Raw genomic sequence first — 24,737 nt, 5'->3', positions numbered from 1 at the left:
TATATAAATATGTAATATATTTCATTTATGTAATATAGAGACCTTAGAAAATTCACAAAGTTGAAAGAAGCAAATAGTTGTAAAATATCAACCTTTTAGTTTTTTTGTTTTTTTTTTCCCAGAATTAGGATTCTACTGTATGTTCAAGGTTGCAATTTCATATTAAATTTTTATACCTAACATGACATAGTGACCGTTGGGTATCCTCAAAATACTGTGAAAATTCATCCAATGTACAAATATATTCTAATTTATATAGACATTTAAATTCATAATTTCAGACTTGTTAAAAATTTTTGCTATTACAGATAAAAATGTGGTGAGCATCCCTATAAATAAATCTTCACAAGCATGTATGTGGGTTGGACACTTATGCCTGTAATCCCAGCACTCTGGAAGGCTGAGGCGGGCGGATCATGAGGTCAGGAGATTGAGACTATCCTGGCTAACATAGTGAAACCCCGTCTCTACTAAAAAAATACAAAAAATCAGCTGGGCATGGTGGCGGGCACCTGTAGTCCCAGCTACTCGGGAGGCTGAGGCAGGAGAATGGCGTGAACCTGGGAGGTGGAGCTTGCAGTGAGCCGAGATGGCACCACAGCACTCCAGCCTGGGCGACAGAGGAGACTCCATCTCAAAAAATAAAAAGAAAAAGAAAGAAAGGAAAGAAACACTCTAAGGCTTTTTAAAACATACTAAAATATTACCTACAAAAAATATATTTAACAAACTGCACTCCCTCAAGTAGCATTTGAGGACATGTGTTTTCACAGCCCCCTTGACAAACTGGGTACAGTAGTCACTTTTTAAAATCTTTAAATAAAGGATAGGGAAAAAAAAATACCTAATTTGCATTTCTCTGTGAGGCTGAGAATATTTGTTTGCTGCTTATCTGTATTTCTCTTTAGGAAGATTATGTTCCTCCCCTTTGTCCATTTCCCTATTGAGATTTTATTTTAATGTTACCCCTTGATCTACGTGACTTCTTTGGGGTTTTAATTCTTTGCCATATTTGTTATTCAGTTTCCTCATAGCTTGTCTTTTAATTTTGTTTCTGATTTATGATATTCAGATAAAAAACAATGCTATGTCAAAGTTGTTAATTTTTGCCTTCCATTGCTTTTATTTGCTCACAAGGTCCTTACAATCGCTGACATAAATAAATACGTAATTTTATTTATTATTTTCCTTAGGCTTTATTTGTTTATTACTTTAACTTTTGAAATCATTAGTATACTTTTGGTATAGAAAGAGGGGTCAACATACACTTCTGATACTATGTACCTGATAGTTAATCATTAATTGAAAAATCGTTCCCTCATTTTCCTCTGGTTTATGAATCAATCCTTGTTCTATACTAAGTCCCACAATATACCACAATCTGTTTGCACTAATTACCCTGTGGATGGTCTGTGGATTTATATTTTGAGCTAGCTATAGTAACTCACACCTGTAATCCCAACATTTTAGGAAGCTGAGGCAGGAGGATCACTTGAGGCCAGGAGTTGGAGACCAGCCTGGAAAACCTAGTGAGGCCCCATCTCTACAAAAAATAAAAATAAAAATAAAAAAATACAGAAATTTTCTGTGCATGGTGGTGAGTGCCTGTAGTCCCAGCTACTCAGAAGGCTGTGTAGGGAGAATGGCCTGAGCTCAGGAGATTGAGGTTGCAGTGATTCAAGATCACACCACTGTACTCCAACCTGAGTGACAGAGCAAGCCTTCCTCTCAGAAAAATAAATATATACACACACACACATACATATAGATAGATAGATAGATAGATAGATAGATATGATAGATAGACATATATTTTGAATTTAGAAAATCTATTTCTCTATTTCTTTGTTCTTTAAAAAATCCGTCCAGGCGGTTCTCACGCCCTGTAATCCAGCACTTAGGAGCTGAGGCAGTGATCACAAGTCAGAAGATCGACGACCATCTTGGCTAACATGGTGAAACTCCATCTCTATTAAAAATAAAAAATTAGCCAGGCACCGGGGAGGCTTGAAGGCAGGAGAATGGCTTGAACTCAGGTCGCGCGCGATGTTGCAGTGAGCCAAGGATCCTGCCACTGCACTCTAGCCTGGGCGACAGAGGGAGACTGCGTCTCTGCACGAAACAACAAAACACAGAAAAAAAACTTCTTCAAGTTTTTGTTTTGTTTTTTTGTTTGTTGTTGTTTGTTTTTTAAATTAAATTGCTTTATAATTTCAAGTACGGTACCACAAATGTCTAAGAATTGGAATAACAAAATTACAAACGAAACAAACGTGTCCCCCACTTCAACCACCTCCCTTTCTGGATTATTATTATTATTATTATTATTATTTTTTTTTTTAGGCATGTACTTTTCAGGATTTCTATCACAAATAGTTTGGTAATTGTGTACCTATTGTTCCTTGAGAAGAAAACAGAAATGTGTCGGAGTATGGTCTATTTTCACAACATAGAAAACTATTTGATGCAGTTTATTATAGGATTACAATTTTTAAATCCAAGAAATATAATTTTAATTTCTTTCAGGTTTAAATGTCTAATCTTTTGAGACATATAAAATAAACTATTGAAAAGCTAGGGTCACACACAAGCCTTTATACTGCCGCTCAGATCTATTAAATGGCATCTTATCTAACTTGAAACAAAATCCAGTAACTACTATGTCATAAAGATACTCCTTGTAGTATGTCAGTCACTCTGAAGTATTTTGCTTTTCAAAATTTCCTCACGATGAAGTATTTTTCTTACTCCAAACACATTATGAAGCACTGCACCATTTAATTTTTAAATTCATTTCTGTATTTATTCAACAGTATCTTTGTGATAGGAGGTGCTCAGTAAACATTTGTTGAATAGGAGAATGACTGAAACATACTACTTAAATAGAGTGCTGTACAAAATGGCACATTATTAATAACTACGTTGGAATTTTTAGAAGTGGCTGATGCAGGAACAAATGTAAGCCTTTTATTCGCAGCAAAGCTTGAGAGATGAATAGCAGGCACATGTGATGTGTGATTTATTCATACACACTCGTAGGAGATTTATAGGCATCTATTAACCTACTCGAGCTCTAATTTTGTCTTAGGCTAGTCTTTTGTCATGATTAGCTATGTTGTGAGTCTATGTTAAATAACAGGCTGTCTGTACTGAAATATGCAAGAAATATGAAGACAGAAGGCCAAAATTATTAAATATGTACATCATTTCATTTAAACTATATATATATATATCTGCTTATGTGTGTTACAAAAATTAGAGATGTACATGCATATGCATAAAAGCAAAGGATTTTTCTTTTATGGACATGAGATTCATTGTTATGGACTGAATGTATCTACAAAAATTAAAATCCCTACATGAAGTAAACTCCAGTTCCTCAGAATGTGATCATATTTGGAGAAAGGTCTTTACAGAAGTAATGAAGTTAAAATAAGGTCATGAGGATGTGCTCCAATCTAATATGGCTGATGTCCTTAGAGGAAATTTGGAACAAACACACCTACAGAGGAAACATGATGAGAAGATACATCTCCTTGACCATCTACTGGCCAAGGAGAGAGGCCTGAAAAGGAATCAATTCCGAACACAAACACCTACAGAGGAAACATGATAAGATACATCTCCTTGACCATCTATAAGCCAAGGAGAGAGGCCTCAAAAGGAATAAACTCTGCTGACACCTTTATGTTGGACTTCTGACCTCCGGGACTGTGAGAAAATAAATTTCCATAGTGAAGCCACCCAGTCTGTAGCACAATGTTACAGCAGTCCTAGCAAATTAACACACTCATGAAGTACTGAAATATACAGCATGGTCAAACGACAAAAAAGAAGAATTACTTTGTTCTCCCGATAGTCTCAGTTTTGGAAAAGATGAATCATCTCAGCCTGCATACTGTGGTGGGACCTGATCCAATTCTTCCTCCAGGGAAAACACCATCAAAGAAAGCTACTGCTTTAGCCAATGCTTCTGATTCATCTCTTCTTCAATTGATTACAAATTCAAACATAATTGATTGCATTGCCCACTTCCAAATGGTAATCTCATTAGATTGACCAAGGTAACTGTAACATGGTTGAGGAGCTAAAAGGGCTTGCATGCACAACACACTTTGAAGGAGTAGTTCATTCCTGGATTTTCCCTTAAGGTCTTAATATCACTTGTGTGCTTCGTGTCCATATGTGCAGAGTCACAAAAAAATATGAGAGAGGAGGAATGTGGAGAGAAACAATTCCCACTCCCCTTCTCCCCCAACCCAGGTTTGCAGAGCATAGGAATAGGGTGCAAATTTTGCAACTCGGGTAAATGCAGTGGCACTGCCAAAGTCATATATGAACACCACATGTCAGGGGTGAGGAAAGGTCACAGTCCTATTTGTCCTGACACAGGACATATGGTAACTTTTACAGAGCCCTCCTACCATATCATGTATCTGTTCTTCCAAACCTGTGCCATTGCTCAGTGTGGCAATACATCTTCCCTGTGGACTAAACCTGGCTCTTGGATCCAGGCAGCTTCTGCCGGCATGGCATGTTCTAAGTTTGTAACTATACGATACATTTCTCTACATCATCTTAGTGAAACAACATGGGAATCGAGTTTTATAACAGTAATAGAAAAAAGTCATAATTTTCCATGCCTCATGATTCCAAATAATTAATTTAATAACTGTGTCATATGAGAAGAGCAAATAAAGAGAAGAAAAGGGGTGTGGATATATATGATCACTGATGCATATACAATTGCAAGGAAAAACAAACTACCAGGGTAATACTTGAAGTGAAAACTTGGTAAGAAATATTTTTCAGATGTTAATTTGATTCTTCTATGGAGTCTTAAAACTGTAGTGTCTATAAGTGCACTCTTTATCCCCCCTTGTTTTTACTTTTAGCAGTTACATAACCTTATGTCTCTAAAAACCAATTAAACACCTTCCTGATCTCTACTGGGAGTTTTCCCCAAGTAGTTCTCTACTTAGACTATAACAGGACTGCTATTTCATTTACAACTTCTTGCTGGAGAGTGTTTCATCAGAGGTGTTAAGAGAAAGTATTGAAATTAATAAAGGAGGGCAGAAACAAAATAAAATGCAGTTTTCTCTGGACACAGTTAAAGTCTCTGGGGTTGGTTCACAAATAAACACTGAGATTCTAGATCTTAGATGAGCAGTTTGCTTCTCCTGCCACAGTCAGCAGGTTCTCAAGAATAGATTATTTCTGAGTACTAGGATATATGCCTAAGTTCCACATCATAAATATACTCTTCTAAAGTGTGTAAATAATTATTTCCATTAACTTTGCAGATCTAAAGGTAAATCTTCATTTGCTTGGTCAGGTAAAACTTAAACAGTGACTACTTTGTTTCCGTTTTGTCTTCTTCGGCTGTTAAAGAGACAACAGCCTTGCCCTTTCCAAATTAAAACTCCCAATTCTGCTGTTCAAACGGTGGGACTGTGTGTATCCTGGACATGACACATTACAGATGCTGCCAGCACCCTCCACCCCCAGGCCTTACAGAGGGCCTGCCCTTTCCACCAGTGTCCTCAGTGGCTTACCGACAGTGTTTATGGGATCCGGTCAGGGTTTCGATCACAAAGCACTCGCCATCGTTGAGACAGTATGCAAGGTCCTTGTCTCGGCAGGGTTTGAAGTGCTCGGATCGCTCTGTGGAATATGTCGTCGTATCTGTCAGGGAAAGCACAGAGGGAAATGCTGTCAGCAGTACATTCTGACACCAACAACTCCTGTCACTGTCCCTGGATCTCTGTATGGAGGCCTTCTCATGGGCTGTGACCTCTGGGACTCTAGACTGACAGCTCCAACCCTCCATGGTACTGACCAAATGCAGCTGGCTGTAACCACTGTATTCAATTGTCTTATTTCTCCACTAAATTTTAACTATTGGAGTCACTCTGGAGAAGCCCCATTTGAGGACACATAAACACTAAAAGCTCAATGATACTGAGTCAAACACCCCAAATCCACCCTCATTAATTTTAGTTTTAACAAACATGTTGTATGAAGGATTGAAGCAACATTCCCTTCCCTTTATTGCTGCCAAATATAATTAAGCATCTGATCAATGTATATTGTGACTATTCTGTGGAATCCAATGTCAGTTTGGGGGATTTTTTTTTAGTTACAGCTATAATTGGCTAATAGCTAAGCCAATTATTCTTTTACTTTCTCCTTTTATTATGCAATTAAAATGCAAATGTTCTAAATTCTGAACCAGATTCTCAAATATGAAGAATGTTTCTGGTAAATATTTAACAGGACCAATTATTGTCATTTTTTAGCATTATCTTAAACATGCATTTTTAAAATCATAATTACATACATTTTCAAATTAAGTTATATATCAATATCTGCATCCCAAATATGAGACTAACCATAAATATATGCTATCTACAAGATACAGACTCTATTACCACATGTAGACATTATTCTAATTACAGAGTTTTAAGCAACTAACTATTAGCACCAATTCCACCGTAACATTCAACAAAAAATATACTTAAAAAGTCAAAGAACAAAAAATTATTCAGTGCATAAGCTTTTAATTTCCTTTACAGATATTTAGATTAATAATAATATTCAACAGCACAGGATATTACACCAGCTTATTAACCGCCCTTGTTTGAATGTGTCTCCTAAATTCCATGTGTTGGAAATTTAATCCTCAAATTTTTATGTTGATGATATTTGAAGTTGGGGCCTTTGGGAGGTAATTAGGAATAGATAAAGTCATCACGGTGAGGCCCCCATGATGGAACTGTTGCTGTTTAAGAAGAGAAAGAAGGACTGATCTGACATTCTCTTGCCCCCATCCATGCGATGCCCTGCACTGCCTCAGGGCTTGCAAAGAGTCCTCACCAGCAAGAATGCCCTCAGCAGATGCAGCCCCTTGACCTTGGACTTCTCAGCCTACAAAACTGTAAGAAATAAATTTATTTTCCTTGTAATTTACCCAGCTTCAGGTATTCAGCTAAAGCAATAGAAAATGAACTAAGACAGTAAATGAAGGTCACAATGAGCTTCTTCCCTGATTATCGTCACAACTGATGGTGAGTGATCGTTTTAAAAGGAAACTCACCCCTATCTCTCCCACATCTAAAAATCCTCATGGGGCTCTCCTGTGGGAATAACTTTAAAATCCATAGTAGGGCAAACCAGGGCATGGGCCATCTATATGTTTATCTGTCTGATGGTCTCTTCTTGCATTCTAAAACTTTATGCAACTTAATTTTCAACTATCACTCTATTTTCTCAAAATATCAAGAACTGTCACACTGCTCCTTCTTCCCAGACCTTCATTCTTTGTTGAGGACACCCAGAAATCCTCAGAACTTAGATGATCTCATCTTGTGCCTCCCAGTGCCTCTTACCACTTTCCTCACTGCATTCAAAACTGCAAGTAATTCTTTCTTTGTTTTATCTGTTCTTTTCCTCTGTAACGTCTTTGAGGGCTGGCATGGAGGCTTGATAAGAATTGGTGCTCATAAAAATATCTTCAAAATATCTGATCTCTCTAACATCAATAATTAAATGCTATAAATGAAAGCTATAATTAAAACCTCATTACAATTGTACGAAATTTAATTCATTTTGTACAGCAAAAAGTGAAATATAATTTAACATTGATGTTATCATTTTAGTATTCTTTTTGTAATATTGATAAAGACTGCAAAAGCAAGGCCTTCAGATTCACACAGACCCTCACACATATGTTACTCATATTCCATGAGCACTGAAATAAACCACTATTGATGTTGCAATGGGAACTTATGTTTTCTACTTCAAAATATCTGCTTGTTAATACTTTGGTACAAAATAAAGGCTCTGCAAAACACACACATTTTCCATCTTGCAGGAGATTCTCTACAGTAAAGATCTGTTATTCAAGACAGTATGTGATAAACAGTCACACAGAATCAATCTCTCTATGGGAAATATTTAAAATTCAAGAGCTCTGAGCAAAAAATTCAATATGAAACCGTGCACAGTTGACTGCTACTCTGGCTGCTGAAGTATATTAACTCATGATCAGTTAGTTAACTTTTCCTTTAATTTCTTATTATCCATTTATTGATATTCACTGATCATGCTTCTAAGAACAGCTTTTCATTAACATGATCTACAGCATAAAAAGTGAGATCCTTATTTTATAATCAGTGGTTTTAACAAGCTACAGACTTCAAGTGCAATACAATGGCAAAGCAATTACAATCAATTAATTTCCATCTGACAACTGCTGTCTCTAGTGGTTACCGCCCCATTCTACCAACCGATTTCTCCATCATGTTATCATCTATCAGCACATTACAGAGGATCAGAGACCCAAGTAAATGGCTCTGCAAAAGTCTGGGGTGGGAAAGCTCAGATATCAGGCTTAACATGTTCTGAGGCTTTCCATTTCCACAGCTTAAAGAATCCCCAAATTAATTTAAAATACTCATGCTTAACCTTCACAATGACTTTACTGAATTAAAAGAAAACATCATTATCATAATTATTAAATGACAATATAATAAACAATAAAACATTGGGCATGATCATTCTTTAATAACTGCAATTATCAATACATTTGAGACCTTAGGATGTACCTAAGCATTTTACTATATGTTATCTATATAGTATTACTACCTGAAATCACAGAGGCTTTGGGTAGGGTAAGTGTAATTAATCATCAGGCAAAATTTTATTCTTGAAAGTCATGCAAAAGATGTGTATGGAAATATAGGCAAATTCTGGACCCTTAATAAAATCACTAGGTTGCTATGCTAACTCTAAGACCACCTACCTAGATCTTTGTTGAATGAATAATAAGCATACTATATCTAAGTCACTCTTATTCAGGTTTTCTATTACTTACAACCAAACAAAGCCTAATAAAGAGATGCTAATAATTTTGGATGATATCCTCCTATATTGGTACATCTGATTAAAGTGCATGTATGTATTCATACATCTATTTAATTTTCAACATATAAGATATACTACAAAGCACATAAAATACAACATAAATAAGAATGAGCCAAAAAAAAAAAAAACTATAAGGTGCAATTCTTTATTTTCTTTCTGTGCCCTAAGGTGGCATAGTGTGCTCTAACATATCCAGCTGAGTGTTTTCTTCTGAAGAACGAACATGGAACATTTGTGAGAATGAGAACGTGGATAAGATCTAATGCCAAACTATAAAAGTTATGACCCTAAACAACCTTGGTGTATCTTTGTAATCAGATATAAAACTCTCATCTGTGAGCAAATTCAACACTTTTGGAAGCTTGTTTATGTTTTTTAAAGCTACGCCACTTTTAGGACAGTCCAATACACTAAGCTAGCTATACTATATGGTACTATTTTGGCATGTACTTAATCAAACTTCTGTTTCTAGGAATGTAATTTGGTAAATAATTTGTTATAGAGCTATTGCCTTCAAAACAATTATATGGATGAAGATTCCTGTAAGTAAACAGGAGGGACCTAATGTTCCTGTGAATTCCAATTTGTATTTCAAGGCTTTCTTTATGTTCCCTTATTCCAGAGTGGGCCCTGCTATCATACGTCATTCTCTCCACATTCATCAGCTTCTGAAGCTCCCATATGACTGGACCATGAGCTTGCTTCCATGGAGCAGAGAAGTCTTCACATCTTTAATCCACGGGCTTATGGAAGGCTTGACACAGAGAGGCACAGAATAGGTATTTATCTATATAGTATTACACAGATAGAAACTTTGGTCGGGTGTGGTGGCTCACACTCATAATCATAGCACTTTGGGAGGCCAAGGTGGGTGGATGACCTGAGGTCAGGAGTTCCAGACCAGCCTGGCCAACATGGTGAAACCCTGCCTCTACTAAAAATACAAAAAATTAGCCAGGCATGATGGCAGGTGCCTGTATTCCCAGCTCCTTCGAGGCTGAGGCAAGAGAATCACTTGAACCCATGAGGTGGAGGTTGCAGTGGGCCGAGATTGCACCATTGCACTCCGACCCGGGCAACAAGAGGGAAACTCCGTCCGAAAAAAAAAAAAAAAAAAAAAAAAGGACAACTTTTTATATAGCATTTTTCTACTTGTTGGTGTTAAGAAGTGGTATCAGAGGCCAGGCACTCAGGCTCACATCTGTATCTCAGAACTATAGGGACCAAGGTGGGAGGATCACTTGAACCCAGGAGTCTGTGACCAGCCAGGACAACATGGGGGACCCCATCTATATAAATAATAATAATAATAAGTTAGTCGGGCATGGTGGCACATGCCTGTGACCCCAGCTACTCAGAAGGCTGAGGTGGGAGGATCACCTGAGCCCAGGAAGTCGAGGTTGCAGTGAACTGGTATTGTGCCACTGCACCCCAGCCTGTTTGAGGCAGGGCTGAGTGAGGCCCTGTCTCAAAACAGAAAAAAAAAAAAAGTGTTATGGTGAACAAAAACTCTATTTTAAAAATATCTGGGAAGCGAATTAAGTTAGGATATAATAAGGGCTCCAAAACACCTTAGGGAAAGAGCACAGAATTTCATTAAAGGAGGGAAAAATCAGCTCAGCAGCATGGAGGAGAAAGGAGGAGAAAACAAAGCAAAACAATTGGAAAGGATTTTCCAGAAAAGAAGGACAGGAAGAATAAAGGAGTGTTAGGATTAAGATGAGCAGAGATTGCGCTGAGAAAGGGTTTTCCAAGCACCATGACCAAGGTCTAGGGATCAGTTTAAGGAAGTACTACTGCTGACGTTAGAAATAGTACCCCATCACTTGGGGCCACAGGAACTGTGCAATTATCTGGATCACTCATCTGGCACTTGTTATATGTAGTTTATGTGTTTTCTTTTTTTTTTTTTTTTTTTTTTATATGTTTCGGTCTCTATCCCCAGGGAGGTCAGGGAGAGTGCTTTGCTTTTAAATTTTCTATGCTTTCCACATCATGTAGCATACATAGTAAGTAATCAGTACAGTAATTAAATGCACAGTGAGAGGTGGTGGTGGTGAATTCATTAAAGGCAAAAAGGGAAGAAAATGTTGGGTTGGAAGACAGAAATCCCCGCAGATTTTGCAATTAAAGTTAATTTATTAATGAATTAAAACGATGACTGGTTTCCCCCTTAAGTACTGAATTCAACCTGAATATTACTTATGGAGGTTTCTGTGTTGCCGGCCCAATGCAGCACACTGTGGGAACACATATTTTGTTGCAGGAACAAGAGTACTAAATTGGTTATTACAGTTAATAATTGCATGAGATAGTCAAAGGAAGGGAGAGCTTAATTCAGGCTACAGTTATCTCTGAGGGTTTCTTAAAGTGTTGGCATTGGAGCTGGGCTTGAATATGTGTGATTGAATTGGCACAGGAAAAGGAATCCCGGATGGGAAAAGCAAGGTCACCCCCCACTCCCCGCCACAAAAAACAAACAAACAAAACAAAACAAAACACAAAACACAAAACATTGAGACTCAGATTAGATCCTAAATAAACTCTTCACACTCCTGGCTTAAAAATGTCAGATTTCCTCTTTATCCACTAGAGTTGGGCAGTGGGACGCGCCACTACTTTGTAGCGGTTTCAGGCGGGCCACGCGTGCAGCAACAGGAACCCAACCCCGGCTGACCTTGAGTTCCAGGAGCTCATTTCTTATGTCCGCGGAAGTGCAGCGGCCTCAATTCTTAGTGTAGAAAAATAACTACACATGGGCAAAGGAGATCCTAAGAAGCCGAGAGGGAAAATGTCATCATATGCATTTTTTGTGTAGACTTGTTGGGAGGAGCATAAGAAGCAGCACCCAGATGCTTCAGTCAACTTCTCAGAGTTTTCTAAGAAGTGCTCAGAAAGGTGGAAGAGCATGTCTGCTAAAGAGAAAGGAAAATTTGAAGATATGGCAAAGGCGGACAAGGCTCGTTATGAAAGAGAAATGAAAACCTATATCCCTCCTAAAGGAGAGACAGAAAAGAAGTTCAAGGATCCCAATGTACCCAAAAGGCCTCCTTCGAGCTTTTTCCTGTTCTGCTCTGAGTATCGCCCGAAAACCAAAGGAGAACATCCTGGTCTGCTCTTTGATGATGTTGCAAAGAACCTGGGAGAAATGCGGAATAGCATTGCTGCAGGTGACAAGCAGTCTTATGAAAAGAAGGCTGCGAAGCTGAAGGAAAAATACGAAAGGGATATTGCTGCATATGGAGCTAAAGGGAGAATTGGCCTGAGCCAGCAAAGAAAGGAGTTGTCAAGGGCTGGAAAAAAGCAAGGAAAAAGAAGGAAGAGGGAGAGAGATGAGGAAGATGAAAGGATGAAGAAGATAAAGATAAGAATGGGGGGCCGGGCGCGGTTGGGCTCAAGGCCTGCTAATCCCAGCCTTGGGAGGGCGGATTGCGGGTGGATCACGAGGGTCAGGAGAATCGAGGACCTCCTGGCTAACACGGTTGAAACCCCGTCTCTTACTAAAATACAAAAAAACTAGCCGGGCGAGGGTGGCGGGCGCCTGTAGCTCCCAGCTACTCGAGGCCTGAGCGGAAACGGCGGGAACCCGGGAGGCCGAAGCTTGCCAGTAGAGCCGAGACACGCCACGAGCCACTCCAGCCTGGGGACAGAGCCGGAGACTGCCTCCTCCTCAAAAAAAAAAAGAAAAAAAAAAGAAAAAAAAAAAAAAAAAAAAAAAACGAAGATGATGATGATGAATAAGTTGGTTCTAGCGCAGTTCTTTTTTCTTGTCTATAAAGCATTTAAACCCCATGTACACAACTCATTCCTCTTAAAGAAAAAAAAAAATGAAACGTAAGGCTATGTAAGATTTATTTTAAACAAACAAACAAAAAAATGTCACATTCCTCAAGCAGGTTTTTTTTTTTCTTCCTCTCCCATAGAGTTCACGATATGACGATTCTCTAAGAAAAGGTAAGAATCTGGCAATGCAATCTAAAAGCTTTTGGGATTAGCAAACTACCTTTACAAGCCAGAAGCCATTTAAATATGGTTGTTGACTTCGGCAGCCTCTTCTGTAGGAATACTGTAAATGAAACCTGCTGCCATATATTAAAATTTTCTGTAGAATCTGTCATTTATCAGGCACCCAGGAAGGTACACTGGCATGAGACTGAGTTATAAAATATTTAATGGTAAAGGGAAATTGCAAGAAGAATGCAGTGGTGTTTGAAAGGGAAACAAACCATTTCTCAGCTGGCAAGAGGCAAAGATAGCTTTCTCCCTGCTGCCAAAGATCAGACAATTGTTCACTTTGCTGGCATGGGAGAAATGGGGAGTATAGGGCGAGGATTTTAAAAGTTCAGTTGATTCGTGGGGCTGCTGTGAGAACTGACAGTTCTTGATGTATCCCAGAGCCGTTAATTCTTGCAGCAAATGTAGAAAGGGCCCTTGTTAAAGTTGTATGACATATCTGCCACGTTGCAGTTTGAAATCCTGCTTTTAAAAACTGTTTCAGCTATTTAAACCTGAATGGGACATAGCTTGTTCAATGGAAATGCATTTCTTTGGGAATTGCAGAGTTTATGCTCAACTGAATGTATTTCCTTTAACCAGCATGTGAACACATGCATATTACAAACTGCTTTGAACTATGATAATAATAATAGCATCTACCATCACTGGAGCCTTTGGCGTACGCTAGGCTCTGTGCTATGTGCTTCATAGACACTATCTCTGCACCCCACATCGCTTTCCTGAAACGGCCTATTTTATGTTACTAGCTATCTCTAAATCCAATAGTGGTTTTTGTTTGTTTGTTTGTTTTGTTGTTGTTTTTGTATCTCGTTGACATTCTCAAAACAACTGACACTCATAACCACTCTTGCCTTTGTGAAAACCCTTCTTTCCTTGGAATCTATGTTATCACATAGTCTGATTTTCCTCTTGACCTTTGACTTTCACCAACTTAGTATCATCTAATCTATATTTAAATGCTGGATTACTTAAAGACTGGCTTTCAAATAACCCCAAGCATATACTTAATACCATGCTAAGTGTTTTCCTTTAGCTGTCTTTTTTGACCTTAAAACAACACTATGAATTTGCGCTATTTGTATTATTATTACTATTATTTTTACAAATAGAGAGATTGAGTCTTTACTTACTTTGTTTACTTCATTGACCCAAGGGTTCATGGCTCTTACCTGGGAGCTTCTGAACACAAACCAATGCAGCTTGACTGACTCTGTTATACTGTTTCCCATAGGCCACATTTTTATTTCCATTCTTTCTTTCTTTTTTATTTATTTATTCTCTAGGTGAGTGCTATTCCCAGATGGTACTCAAATTAGCAGCATCAGAACCATCTCTGAGTGAGTATATTAGAAATGTAAAGCATGGACTCCATCCATGACCTACTGCACCAGAAACACTGGAGGTGGGTCCTGGATGTTGCTTTCGAAAACTTCCCACATCATTCTCATGAACCCTAAACTCTGAAAACCAGCTGCATGGATGATCCTCTCTGTTATTTACATGCCAATAACCTTGATTTTACACATCCAGCTCACAGGTTTCTCTGAATTCCAGTCTGCCTATCTCTTCCCTCTTGATGGACCCTCCAAAAGCACCTCAGAATGTGCTTATAGAAAATGGAACTCTTGCTCTTCCTCAACAAACCTGCTCTTCCTTTAGCAATCCCAGTCTCAGTTAATGTGACACCACCGATCCCATTGTCCAGGCCAGAAACCAAGTAGCCATTCTCTTGATCCTGCATGTGCAATCACCAAATACTCTTGATTCTAACTCCTAAATATCTTTTGAATCTACCACTTCTTTCCATCTCATCTTAACTGGAATATTCCTTACAGACCTGTCTGTGCACATGCTAGCCACCCTAAAATGAATTATTTACAATAAAATCTGTTTCCATAATACATGCAAAAAAAAAAAAAAACATAGCAATCGGTCACTGCTGTTCAGAAAATCATGTCATGGCTTATCTAGGCTCTTACGATGAAGACCAAAATCTTACCAAGCCCTCCGTGCCTCTCACTCCTTATCTCATACATAATAACTGCCCCCCACTTTCAATACACAAGCCACAATTGTTCAGATGTCCCAGGTCCCCTCAGGCCTTCGCACATGCTTCGCTCTGCAGGTTGCCACCTTTACCCCAACAATCCCACAGTTGTCCACAGATTTCATCTAGAGAACATACTGTAAGACAGAGAAAACTTCAGCAAAAATAAATTCCCATGGGATATTTCTGTTCTCTACAAAACTCTCTATAGTGCTGCCCAGTAAAGGCTTTCTTCTCTGGGGACTTTTCACCATTTAGGTCACAGAACTACACCCCTCTCTTTCTGCTCTTTGGCTCTCATTCTTTCAATCATAGTCTTGAGCCACAGATAACACACATGTCTGGGAAGCCTAGCCTTTGAGATGATTTATCAAAGTCTAACAAAAATGAGACTCACCCTATGGGATACTCTCAAACTTGCTACTAGAAATAATAACCTTCATTATTTCCATTTGTTTATTCCATAAACCATATGCTTCTGGAAGATACAAACATGTTTTATATCTATGTGTGTGTGTGTGTGTGTGTGTGTTTGTGCATGTATGTGGGTATATGTATTCCTAATAACTAATTCATCACCTGCTATCCAATAGTTATTCAATAAATACTTATTGAATGAATATCCTCACAGTAACCCTAAATTATGGACTTTTATCTATTGTAGATGAGATTTTCAGTATACCCATAGAGACTTCATTCCTTCTAACAAAACAGTCTCCCTGGGAGTCTGAACTACTCTATAGGCTAAGAAAAGCAGAAGTACATTAAGGATTGAATGCTACGTAGAAGTGAAGACAATTGCTAACCGAGTGGCCTAAAAATCCAATATGCTGAAAGACTTGTAGTAGGGCTTGCTATTGACAGAGAAGGAGCAAACATTTACCTCACATAGGTCAGAAGTGCATACTTATACTTTTTCGTGGGTGTACAGTGGCCTTGTCTCTGCCTCATTCCATAAAAAATCATGAAGTAGGTTGGTTGACTATTGTGTGTGCTTATTTAGAAATATTATGATCTGGATTACAGTGGGGTCATTTTCCACTTGCTCAAATTTTACCTTACTTACACATAAGCAGTGAGCAGCATGTACGTAGAAACCCCAATGCTTTCTGCTAAGAAAAGAACATGGCCATTTGTAGATGGATCTTAAACTTCAAAGAGAACTGAGTGTATGTTCGTGGGACTCTTTTCATGCTTTTCCAGCACAGAGAGACCTCAGCTAACAGACTGATTCTATCTTCTGAGTCAGGTGCATTGGGAAACTTGAAAGAGATGCCATCACAGACTTGAATTACATGGCTCTCCTTCTTCTGACAACATGTTTCCTAAGCAATTTTCTAATTGAAATTTGATTTCCAGCATTAATCTGGATGCTATCCATGGTGGGGATGGTGTTCCATTCTCTACAACATCTTTATTTCCCAAATGTGTCTTTATATGAAACTTTTAGTGGATAAAAGATTCTCACACATAGCAACAGCCTCCTGTCTGGTCTCCCTGTACCTCACACTGGCTTCTACTACTTACTCAAGAGTTAATACACCCACCTCAAGAGCACATGTGAGCTCTCTTCATCTTGTGACTAAAACTCCATTGGGTCTTCATTACACAAGATTAACAAACACTTCCTAGCTTATTCAGCAATTCCCCACACAAGCCATCAGAGAAGGCTCCCTGGGACTGCACTTCCTAATCTCTCTCTCACACTCCTTGAGCTCCAATAGTACTGGAACACATACGGCCACTTTTAGACTATGAATTTAAATGTGCTATTCCCTTTACGTTGTACACAGCTACATATCTCTGCCTAACAAATATTTTCTAATTGTTTCAGGTTTATGTGAAATGTAAGCACATACTGAAGTCTTCCCTAGCTCCTCAGGTTAGAAGTGGCTGAAAGTATTCAGAGCTCCAGGCACACTTCCTATTCATCTCTAATACTGTGACGATCATTTTGAATTGCAGTTTCACTGCTTACATGTTTGTTCTCCATCCTCTTCTCAAACTAGATTATGGGAACTTAGGGACCTAGCAAGTCAATCTCTGTATCACCATAATTTATTACAAAGCCTGACACACATAAATGCTTAATCCATCCTTTCTGTGACTAAGTATCATAATGGTTATAACAATGAAGATTATACCAACATCATAGGCATACACAAAACTTCAGAATGATAAGGTAACAGAATCTTGTTGCTCCGAATCTGTAATAATGTTTTTGGAAATGAATGATGAAAAACATATCTATACTTCTGTGAACATACCTGAAGCTGACTAATAATCAAGGGTTTTTTGGTTTTATTTTTATGTTCATGGGTTCCATGTAAAAAATAAAGCAGTTTTTTAAATGAAAATTAATGTGTTTGTTTATTAAAGAATTTTCTCCCACATCCAAATTTCTTGACTGGAAAGTATGTATGGATATGATGTTCAAAATATTTAATAAGTCATATGAAAATTAGAAGACTAATCAGAATAAATCTGTACAGCCATAAGAGAGAAGCAGGGTCCTGGAGGTCCCTCTGGGGCTATATGTTAATTCTTGTTTCTGGATTAACACTGAGGAGGTTTGGGAACCCAGGCATCCAGGGTGGCATAGGGGGACAATTTTCAGGGGGATTTGAGCAGTGGTTGTTTACCATATAGAATAAAATTATTGTAATTTCTTAACAGTCAGTACAATTAATGAAGTGTACTGCTGTACATCAGGTCTACTTTCATGGTCTAAATCTGTCTTTAGTATAATTTGAAGTCTGGCATGTGATGCCTCCAGCTTTGTTCCAGTTGCTTAGGATTGCTTTGACTATTAAAGCCCTTTTTTGGTTCCATATGAATTTTAGGATTTTTTGTTTCTAATCCTGTGAAAAATGAAATCGGTAATGTAATGGAATGGCATTGAATATGTACATTGCTTTGGGCAGTATAGTCATTTTAATGATATTGATTCTTCAAATCCATGAGCATGGGGTGATTTTCCACGTGTTCATGTCATCTATGATTAGTGTTTTGCAGTTTTCCTTGTAGAGATCTTTCACTTCCTTCATTAAATATATGCCAATGTATTTTTTTTGTAACAATTTTAAAGGGGATTGAGTTCTTGATTTGGTTCTCAGCTCGATTATTATTATTGGTGTTTAGCAGTGCCACAGATTTTTCCATGTTGATTTTGTATCTTGAAACTGTATTGAAATCATTTATCAGTTCTTCATTCTGTAACATTTATCTATATGTCTATTTTTTATTCCAGTACCATACTGTTTTGATTACTATAGCATTGAGAGCCCTAGATTTGATAAAGTCACATACCTGTGACCAACCGACCTTTGACTAAGTCAACAAAAATGTATACTGGGGAGAGAACACTCTGTTCAACAAATGGTTCTCGAAAAATTGGATAACCATATGCTGACGAATGAAACCATACCCATATCTCTTACCATATGCAAAAATTAACTCAAGATGAAATTAAAGACTTAAATGTAAGACTTGAAACTGTAAAAATTTTAGAAGAAAACCTAGGAAGACTTTACTGAACATTGGCCTGGGCAAAAATATTATGACCAAGTCCTCAAAAGCAAACATCAAAAAAACAAATATATAGGCCGAGGCAGGCAGATCATGAGGTCAGGAGATTGACACCATCTTGTCTAACACAGTGAAATTCCATCTCTACTAAAAATACAAAAAAATTAGCCAAGCATGGTGGCGGGCACCTGTAGTCCCAACTACTCGGGAGGCTGAGGCAGGAGAATGGTGTGAATCCAGGAGGTGGAGGTTGCAGTGAGGCTGAGATCAACCACTGCCCTCCAGCCGGGAGACAGAGCAAGACTCCCATCTCAAGAAACATAATAAAGTATATAGTATATAGTACGTAATTACTAATATATAACTACTATAAATTATATATATATGAGTTAATTAAACTAAAAATCTTCCACACAGCAAAATAAATGATCAACACAGCAAACAGACAACCTACAGAATGGGAAAATATTTGCAATCTATCCATCTGACAAAGGGCTAATATCTGGAATCTACAAGGAACTCAAATAACTCAACAAGAAAAATAAGTGACTACATTAAAAAGGGGGCAAAACATGTAAACACACACTTTTTAAAAGAAAACATACAAGCAACCAATAAACATTTGAAAAACATTCTCAACATCATTAATCATCAGATAAATGCAAATTAAAACCACAGTGAGATACCATCTTACACCAGCCAGTATGGTTAATATTAAAAAGTAAAAAAAACAACAGATATTGTGAGGATGTGGAGAAAAGGGAATGTTAATATGTTGTTGATGGGAGTGTAAATTAGTACAACCTTTATGGAAAACATTATGGAGATTTATCCAAGAACTAAAAATAGAACTACCATTTGATCCAGTAATCCCACTACTGAGTATATACCCGATGGGAAAGAAATCATTATATCAAAAAGATATCTGTACTTGTATATTTTTGGCAGTACTATTCACAATAGCAAAGACATGGAATCACCTTAAGTATTTATTAATGGAGTGTGTGTGCATATATATAATATATACGGTATGTGTATACATATACACACATATATATAACATAAATACCATATTCCATATATATATATATATACACACACACACATAACATACACACATACACACATACACAAACCAGAAATACCATATACCATAAAGTACTACTCAGCCATAAAAAAGAAATCATATAGTTTGTGGCAAAAGATTTATGAAATCTAGGACTCTCAAGGCTTAGTAACCAAAACACCATGGTACTGGCATAAAAATAGATATAGATCAATAGAACAGATTAGAGGAACTAGAGGCAATGAGCCTAAGTAAAATAACTCAGAGTAAAATACTTTATGTTCTTACTTATAACCTGGAGCTAAACAAAGGGTACATACACATGGACATATAGCAGTAAATAATATACAATGGAGACTACAAAAGATGGGAACATGGGAGGAAGGTAAGGGTTGAAAAACTATCTATTGGATTACCAAATCGTTTTTTGGGTGATGAATACACTAAAAGTCCAGACTCTACCACTATGCAAAATATTAATGTAAGAAAACTGCACTTGTACTCCCTAAATCTATAAAAATAAAACAGATATATACATCTAAAATAAATAAATCTGTCCTTAGGAATTATAGTTTTAACAATTCAAACCAGCAACCTTGGGATAAGAGAAACTTTAGAAGTCAGCATGCAATAATAATGCTTGGAATAAACCTATTAATACAATATAAATATCATTTTCATTTTACAGAAGAGAAACTGAACTATGGAGGGCCCACACAGCAGTCTTATTATTTCACACTTCATCCATAGAAAGGCAGGGAAAAGCCGAAAAAGCCCAACTCCATAAAGAAATCTCTTTAATATTCTGCATTTCCAACCGGGCTGAGTTTTGGACTCTTTTAAGTTACATATATTCAAGCTTCTGCTTGCCAAACACTCTATTTATGACTCCAGAATAATAAACATAAGAGCAATTAGAAGGCACCATTTTTTGGTAGTTCATTCATCTTGGAATCCATCTACCCAACACCATTATTAAAAATACTTTTATTTTTAATTTTGGGGGGTACATAGCAGGTGTATATATTCAAGGGGTACTTGAGATGCTTTGATTCAGGTATGCAATGCATAATAATCACATCATGGCAAATGGGGTATCCATCTCCTCAAGCATTTATACTTTGTGTTACAAACAATCCTATTACACTCTTAGTTATTTAAAGTGCACAATTAAGTTATTATTGACTATAGTCACCCTGCTGTGCTATCAAATAATAGGTCTTAAACTTTCTATTTTTTTTTTGTACCCATTAACCATAAAAACAGGGAACGTTTCACAAATCTGCATGTCATCCTTGTGCAGGGCCATGACAACTTTCTCTATATTGTTCCCATTTTAGTATATGTGCTGCCAAAGCAAGCACCCAACACCCATTTTTTTTGAGCACACACTAAAATACTACGCAAAGCAGGTATTGGGGTGAGGTAGGTGGGTACAAAAATAAAGACAGTGCTTGACTCTGGGGATTTCTATTACTTTCTCTTTCAAATTTTCTTTTCATTCCATTATGGCTTTGAATTAATGTCTAAACACTGACTTGATCTTCAAATACCTTCATGAAAATGAATATCACTCACTTTAATTACTTAAAATCTTATTTTCCCCTTAATAGTCTTAGCTTTTATTTGAATCTTTTATTGTAGTGTTCAGAAATCCAAGCATTTTCTTCTCTGCCTGGGGCATAAAGAAGGGATAGGCATTGCAGCACAAGCGCCTGACTTGAAGTCCTGCTTATGCATTTGCTAACTATGTCAAGTGTCATGGCAGAAGCAGAAAAAAATATTCTAGTAGAGCTCGTGGAGAGGGCACTTCTGTCAGTAGTGGTGTGGTGGCTCTGCATTTTACACAACAAAGGCTTAGAGGCTTAGAGAGTAGGTTGAGGTGGGAACTAGAGATATCTTAATGCAGCCTTTGCATAGGAAATATGTTTTTACTTCTATGGTGTTCTCCTTTGGATGGGTTGAGAAACTCAGATTATAACAGGGCTAACTCTAACACTAGCCCCAGCCACCACCCCCAGATTCTTAGTATCTTGTCTGCAAACCACGCTGCAAAAAAAAGTCAATCAAGAGAAGTTTCCTCCTCAAAAAATAAAGCCAACTGTCAAAGACACTTTAGAGAGTATTCACTCTGGCTGACTGGAAAAGTTATGAAAATTATATTAAAGTACTTTAAAAGATGGATAGTTGTTTAAGTAAAAGGACTATATCTTTAAGCTGTCTTATATCTCCAGCCCCAACGTAGATGACATATTGATAGCTGCACAACAGAAGATAAAGAAATGCTAAATCAGGTGGAAAGGATACAACTTCCTAGACATGGCACATGAGAAGTGCACACAAGCAGGAGAGGAAATGCAAGCATGCAACCAAAACGTTAAGAACCAAAAAGACCAAAAGGGACACCAGAAATATATTAAAAGTCAAAAGAGCACTTGGAAGCTTAAGATATTTGAATCTCAACATGTTCAAACTTAAAAAAAATAGAAATTTTAAAAATTTTAAAAAGAGAGAAAGTTACTGATATGGTTTGACTGTATCCCATCCCAAATCTCATGTTGAATTGTAATCCCCATAATCTTCACGTGTGGAAAGGACCTGGTGGGAGGTAACTGAATCATGGAGGCAGCTTCCCCCATGCTGTTCTCATGATAGTGAGTGAGTTCTCACAAGATCTGATAGTTTTATAAGCCTCTGGCATTTCTTCTGCTGGCCCTCATTCTCTCTCCTGGCGCTCTGTGAAGAGGTGCCTTCTGCCATGATTGTAAGTTTCCTGAGGATTACCCAGCTATATGGAACTGTGAGTCAATTAAATCTCTTTTCTTTTTAAATTACTCAGTCTCAGGTATTTCTTCATAACTGTGTGAGAAGAGACTAATACAGTTACTGCCTAAAAACACAGGAAATCAAGAATGTAGTATTAACCCCTAAAATGTCACATTTGTTTAAAACAGACAACTAGAATATATTCAGTCATTAAGTCATTTATCATTTCGAAAACATCCAGGTCTTAGGGATATGCAATCAGATAATAAAACAATTACATTGTTCTTCAAATCTTCTCACATAAAGTACCCAATATATCAATCATTTCACTTCTTTGAGGAAGTCTCATCCTGTGCACCCCTGTTCATTTTCTTCATGACAGTGTTAGTGTCATCTTAAGCAAACGTGGGAAAGGCTTGTTTCTTGATATTACATTGGGACTCTGTGTTTTAGCCTCAGATGAAATTTAGTGTGCCGAGTTCTGAATATACAACTTAATGCATCGTAATGTACTTTTGCAGATCTGGGTTTGCATTACTACTTTACTACTTGCTGACATTTTGAACATGAATAAGGTGAACATATGAAAGCATATAATTCACAGGGTTTCATGAAGCCTAAATGAGAAAAAAAGACAATGGGTGGTAGAAGTATTTTCACAGTGTTTGGCACCAAGCACATCTTTCCCGTCTTTACTAAATAAGTCAGCACATATTTATTGAGTATCAGCTGTATATCTAATTCTGTAATATCTCTGCATGATGCCAATTAAAGTCATTTATTTAACAATCTATCATTGAGTATCTACTATAAGACTGCTGAGTACTATATTAGTTCCTGGGGTGGAAAGTGAGGAAATAGTTCAGATAATAAGGCACACGACTGCCTCCCAGGAGCAACAAGGCATGTGTGACTGTCATGTACCCAATCTACACTCTGCTAAGTGCCAGGCAGGGGAGAGTTGTATCTAGGTGGCTAATATACTCATAATGCTTGCTAACCTCTAAGCACTTGTTTAGAGACACTGGATGTGGTTATAGCATTTTAAAAGATAAATAAGCCCTCCATAGGGTAGCTCATGGATTTCTCATGTGCTGTTACATAGACTAGATCAATAAAGTGTGGGATGCCCCCATTAATCACTAGTAAGGTGATGATCTCACGAGTGCACTACTTACAACTTGACTATCATATTGATATCAGAAAGAGAATTGATCCTTTTCTGCATTATTCCATAAAAGTTTTTTTTTTATGTTTTTACATTTTTCCAGAGAGGAGAGGGGCACACGTTATGCTTTATTCAGTCATGTTTGTATTATTCATCTCTGTAAGACATACATCTTCATATCAATGTACATGAAGGATATCTACATGGGACAAAGGGAAGGTGTGTGGATCTTATTTGACTCTTGGCTTAAGCATAGCCAACTATTTTCTTTAGCAAGTTCTTAATTTATCCTAACTTACTTATGTAATATGATTAAAATATTACTTATTATTCATTTTTATGAGTAAAGGCCGCAATGCATTATAGACATGCAGTAAATATTAATTTGATCATACATCTTCTGTTCTTTAAAATTTTCCTTTACATTTGAATAGACATTTTTCCAAAGTATACATACATCCAACAAACACATAAAAATATGTCCAAAATTGTTAGTATTTATGTAAAGTAAAATCAAAACTACAATGAAATATCACCTCACACCCATTAGAATGCACAATGAGTATTGTCAAGAATGTGGAGAAATAGCAACAGTCATACAATACTGAGGAAAGTAAAACCATGCAGCTGCTACAGAAAAGTTTGATCATTCCTCAAGATGTTAGAGTTACCATATGACCAAGCAATTCCACTCCTCACATAGGAGAATTGAAAACAAAATGTTCATACTTATGAGTTTTTATAGAAATATTACTCATAGTAGCCAAAAAGTGGAAGCAACTCCATTGTCCACCAAGTGATGAATAAACAAAAAGGTGGTACATCTATACAATGGAATATTATTCACTAATAAAAGACATTAGTTACTGATTCATGCTACAGTATGCGTGAACCTTGAAAGCATTATGCTCAGTGAAAGACAGTAGGCATAAGTCTACATATTACATAGTCCCATTTATAGAAAATGTCCAGAATGGGCAAATCCACAGAGACAGAAAATAAATTAGTGGTCGCCAGAAGCGGGGAGGAAGAGTGAAACTTTATGTTCCTATCTTTTAACCTTGGTTTCCTATAAATCCTTTTTTTATGTTTCCAGTTTAGTAAGAAGTAAAAGGGGACAAATGTGGCTCATTAGTTAAGATTCTGCAAATAAATAAGTCAATTTCATGCTATGCTTTTGTAAACCATTTGAGAAAAAAAAAAAAAAAAAAAAAAAA

The 24,737-nt window shown here is 37.2% G+C and overlaps 1 protein-coding gene and 1 pseudogene across 1 annotated transcript in view; one reads left to right on the top strand and one right to left on the bottom strand.

Moving 5' to 3' along the window:
- Window positions 1-24,737, bottom strand: part of LOC108528929 (pro-neuregulin-3, membrane-bound isoform-like) — a 594,634-nt gene that overhangs the window by 96,497 nt on the left and 473,400 nt on the right. Inside the window, exon 2 of the mRNA XM_017870947.1 lies at window positions 5,559-5,688. Within this exon, the coding sequence (XP_017726436.1) occupies window positions 5,559-5,688 (130 nt within the window). The remainder of the gene's footprint in view (window positions 1-5,558; window positions 5,689-24,737) is intronic.
- LOC108528931 (high mobility group protein B1-like) lies at window positions 11,684-12,669 on the top strand (annotated as a pseudogene).

Source organism: Rhinopithecus bieti, unplaced genomic scaffold, assembly GCF_001698545.2.
Source record: "Rhinopithecus bieti isolate Rb0 unplaced genomic scaffold, ASM169854v2 scaffold_5702, whole genome shotgun sequence".
NCBI classification, from domain to species: domain Eukaryota; kingdom Metazoa; phylum Chordata; class Mammalia; order Primates; family Cercopithecidae; genus Rhinopithecus; species Rhinopithecus bieti.
Note: the sequence above shows the minus strand (reverse complement) of the source record. Positions and strands in the feature narration are given on the sequence as shown.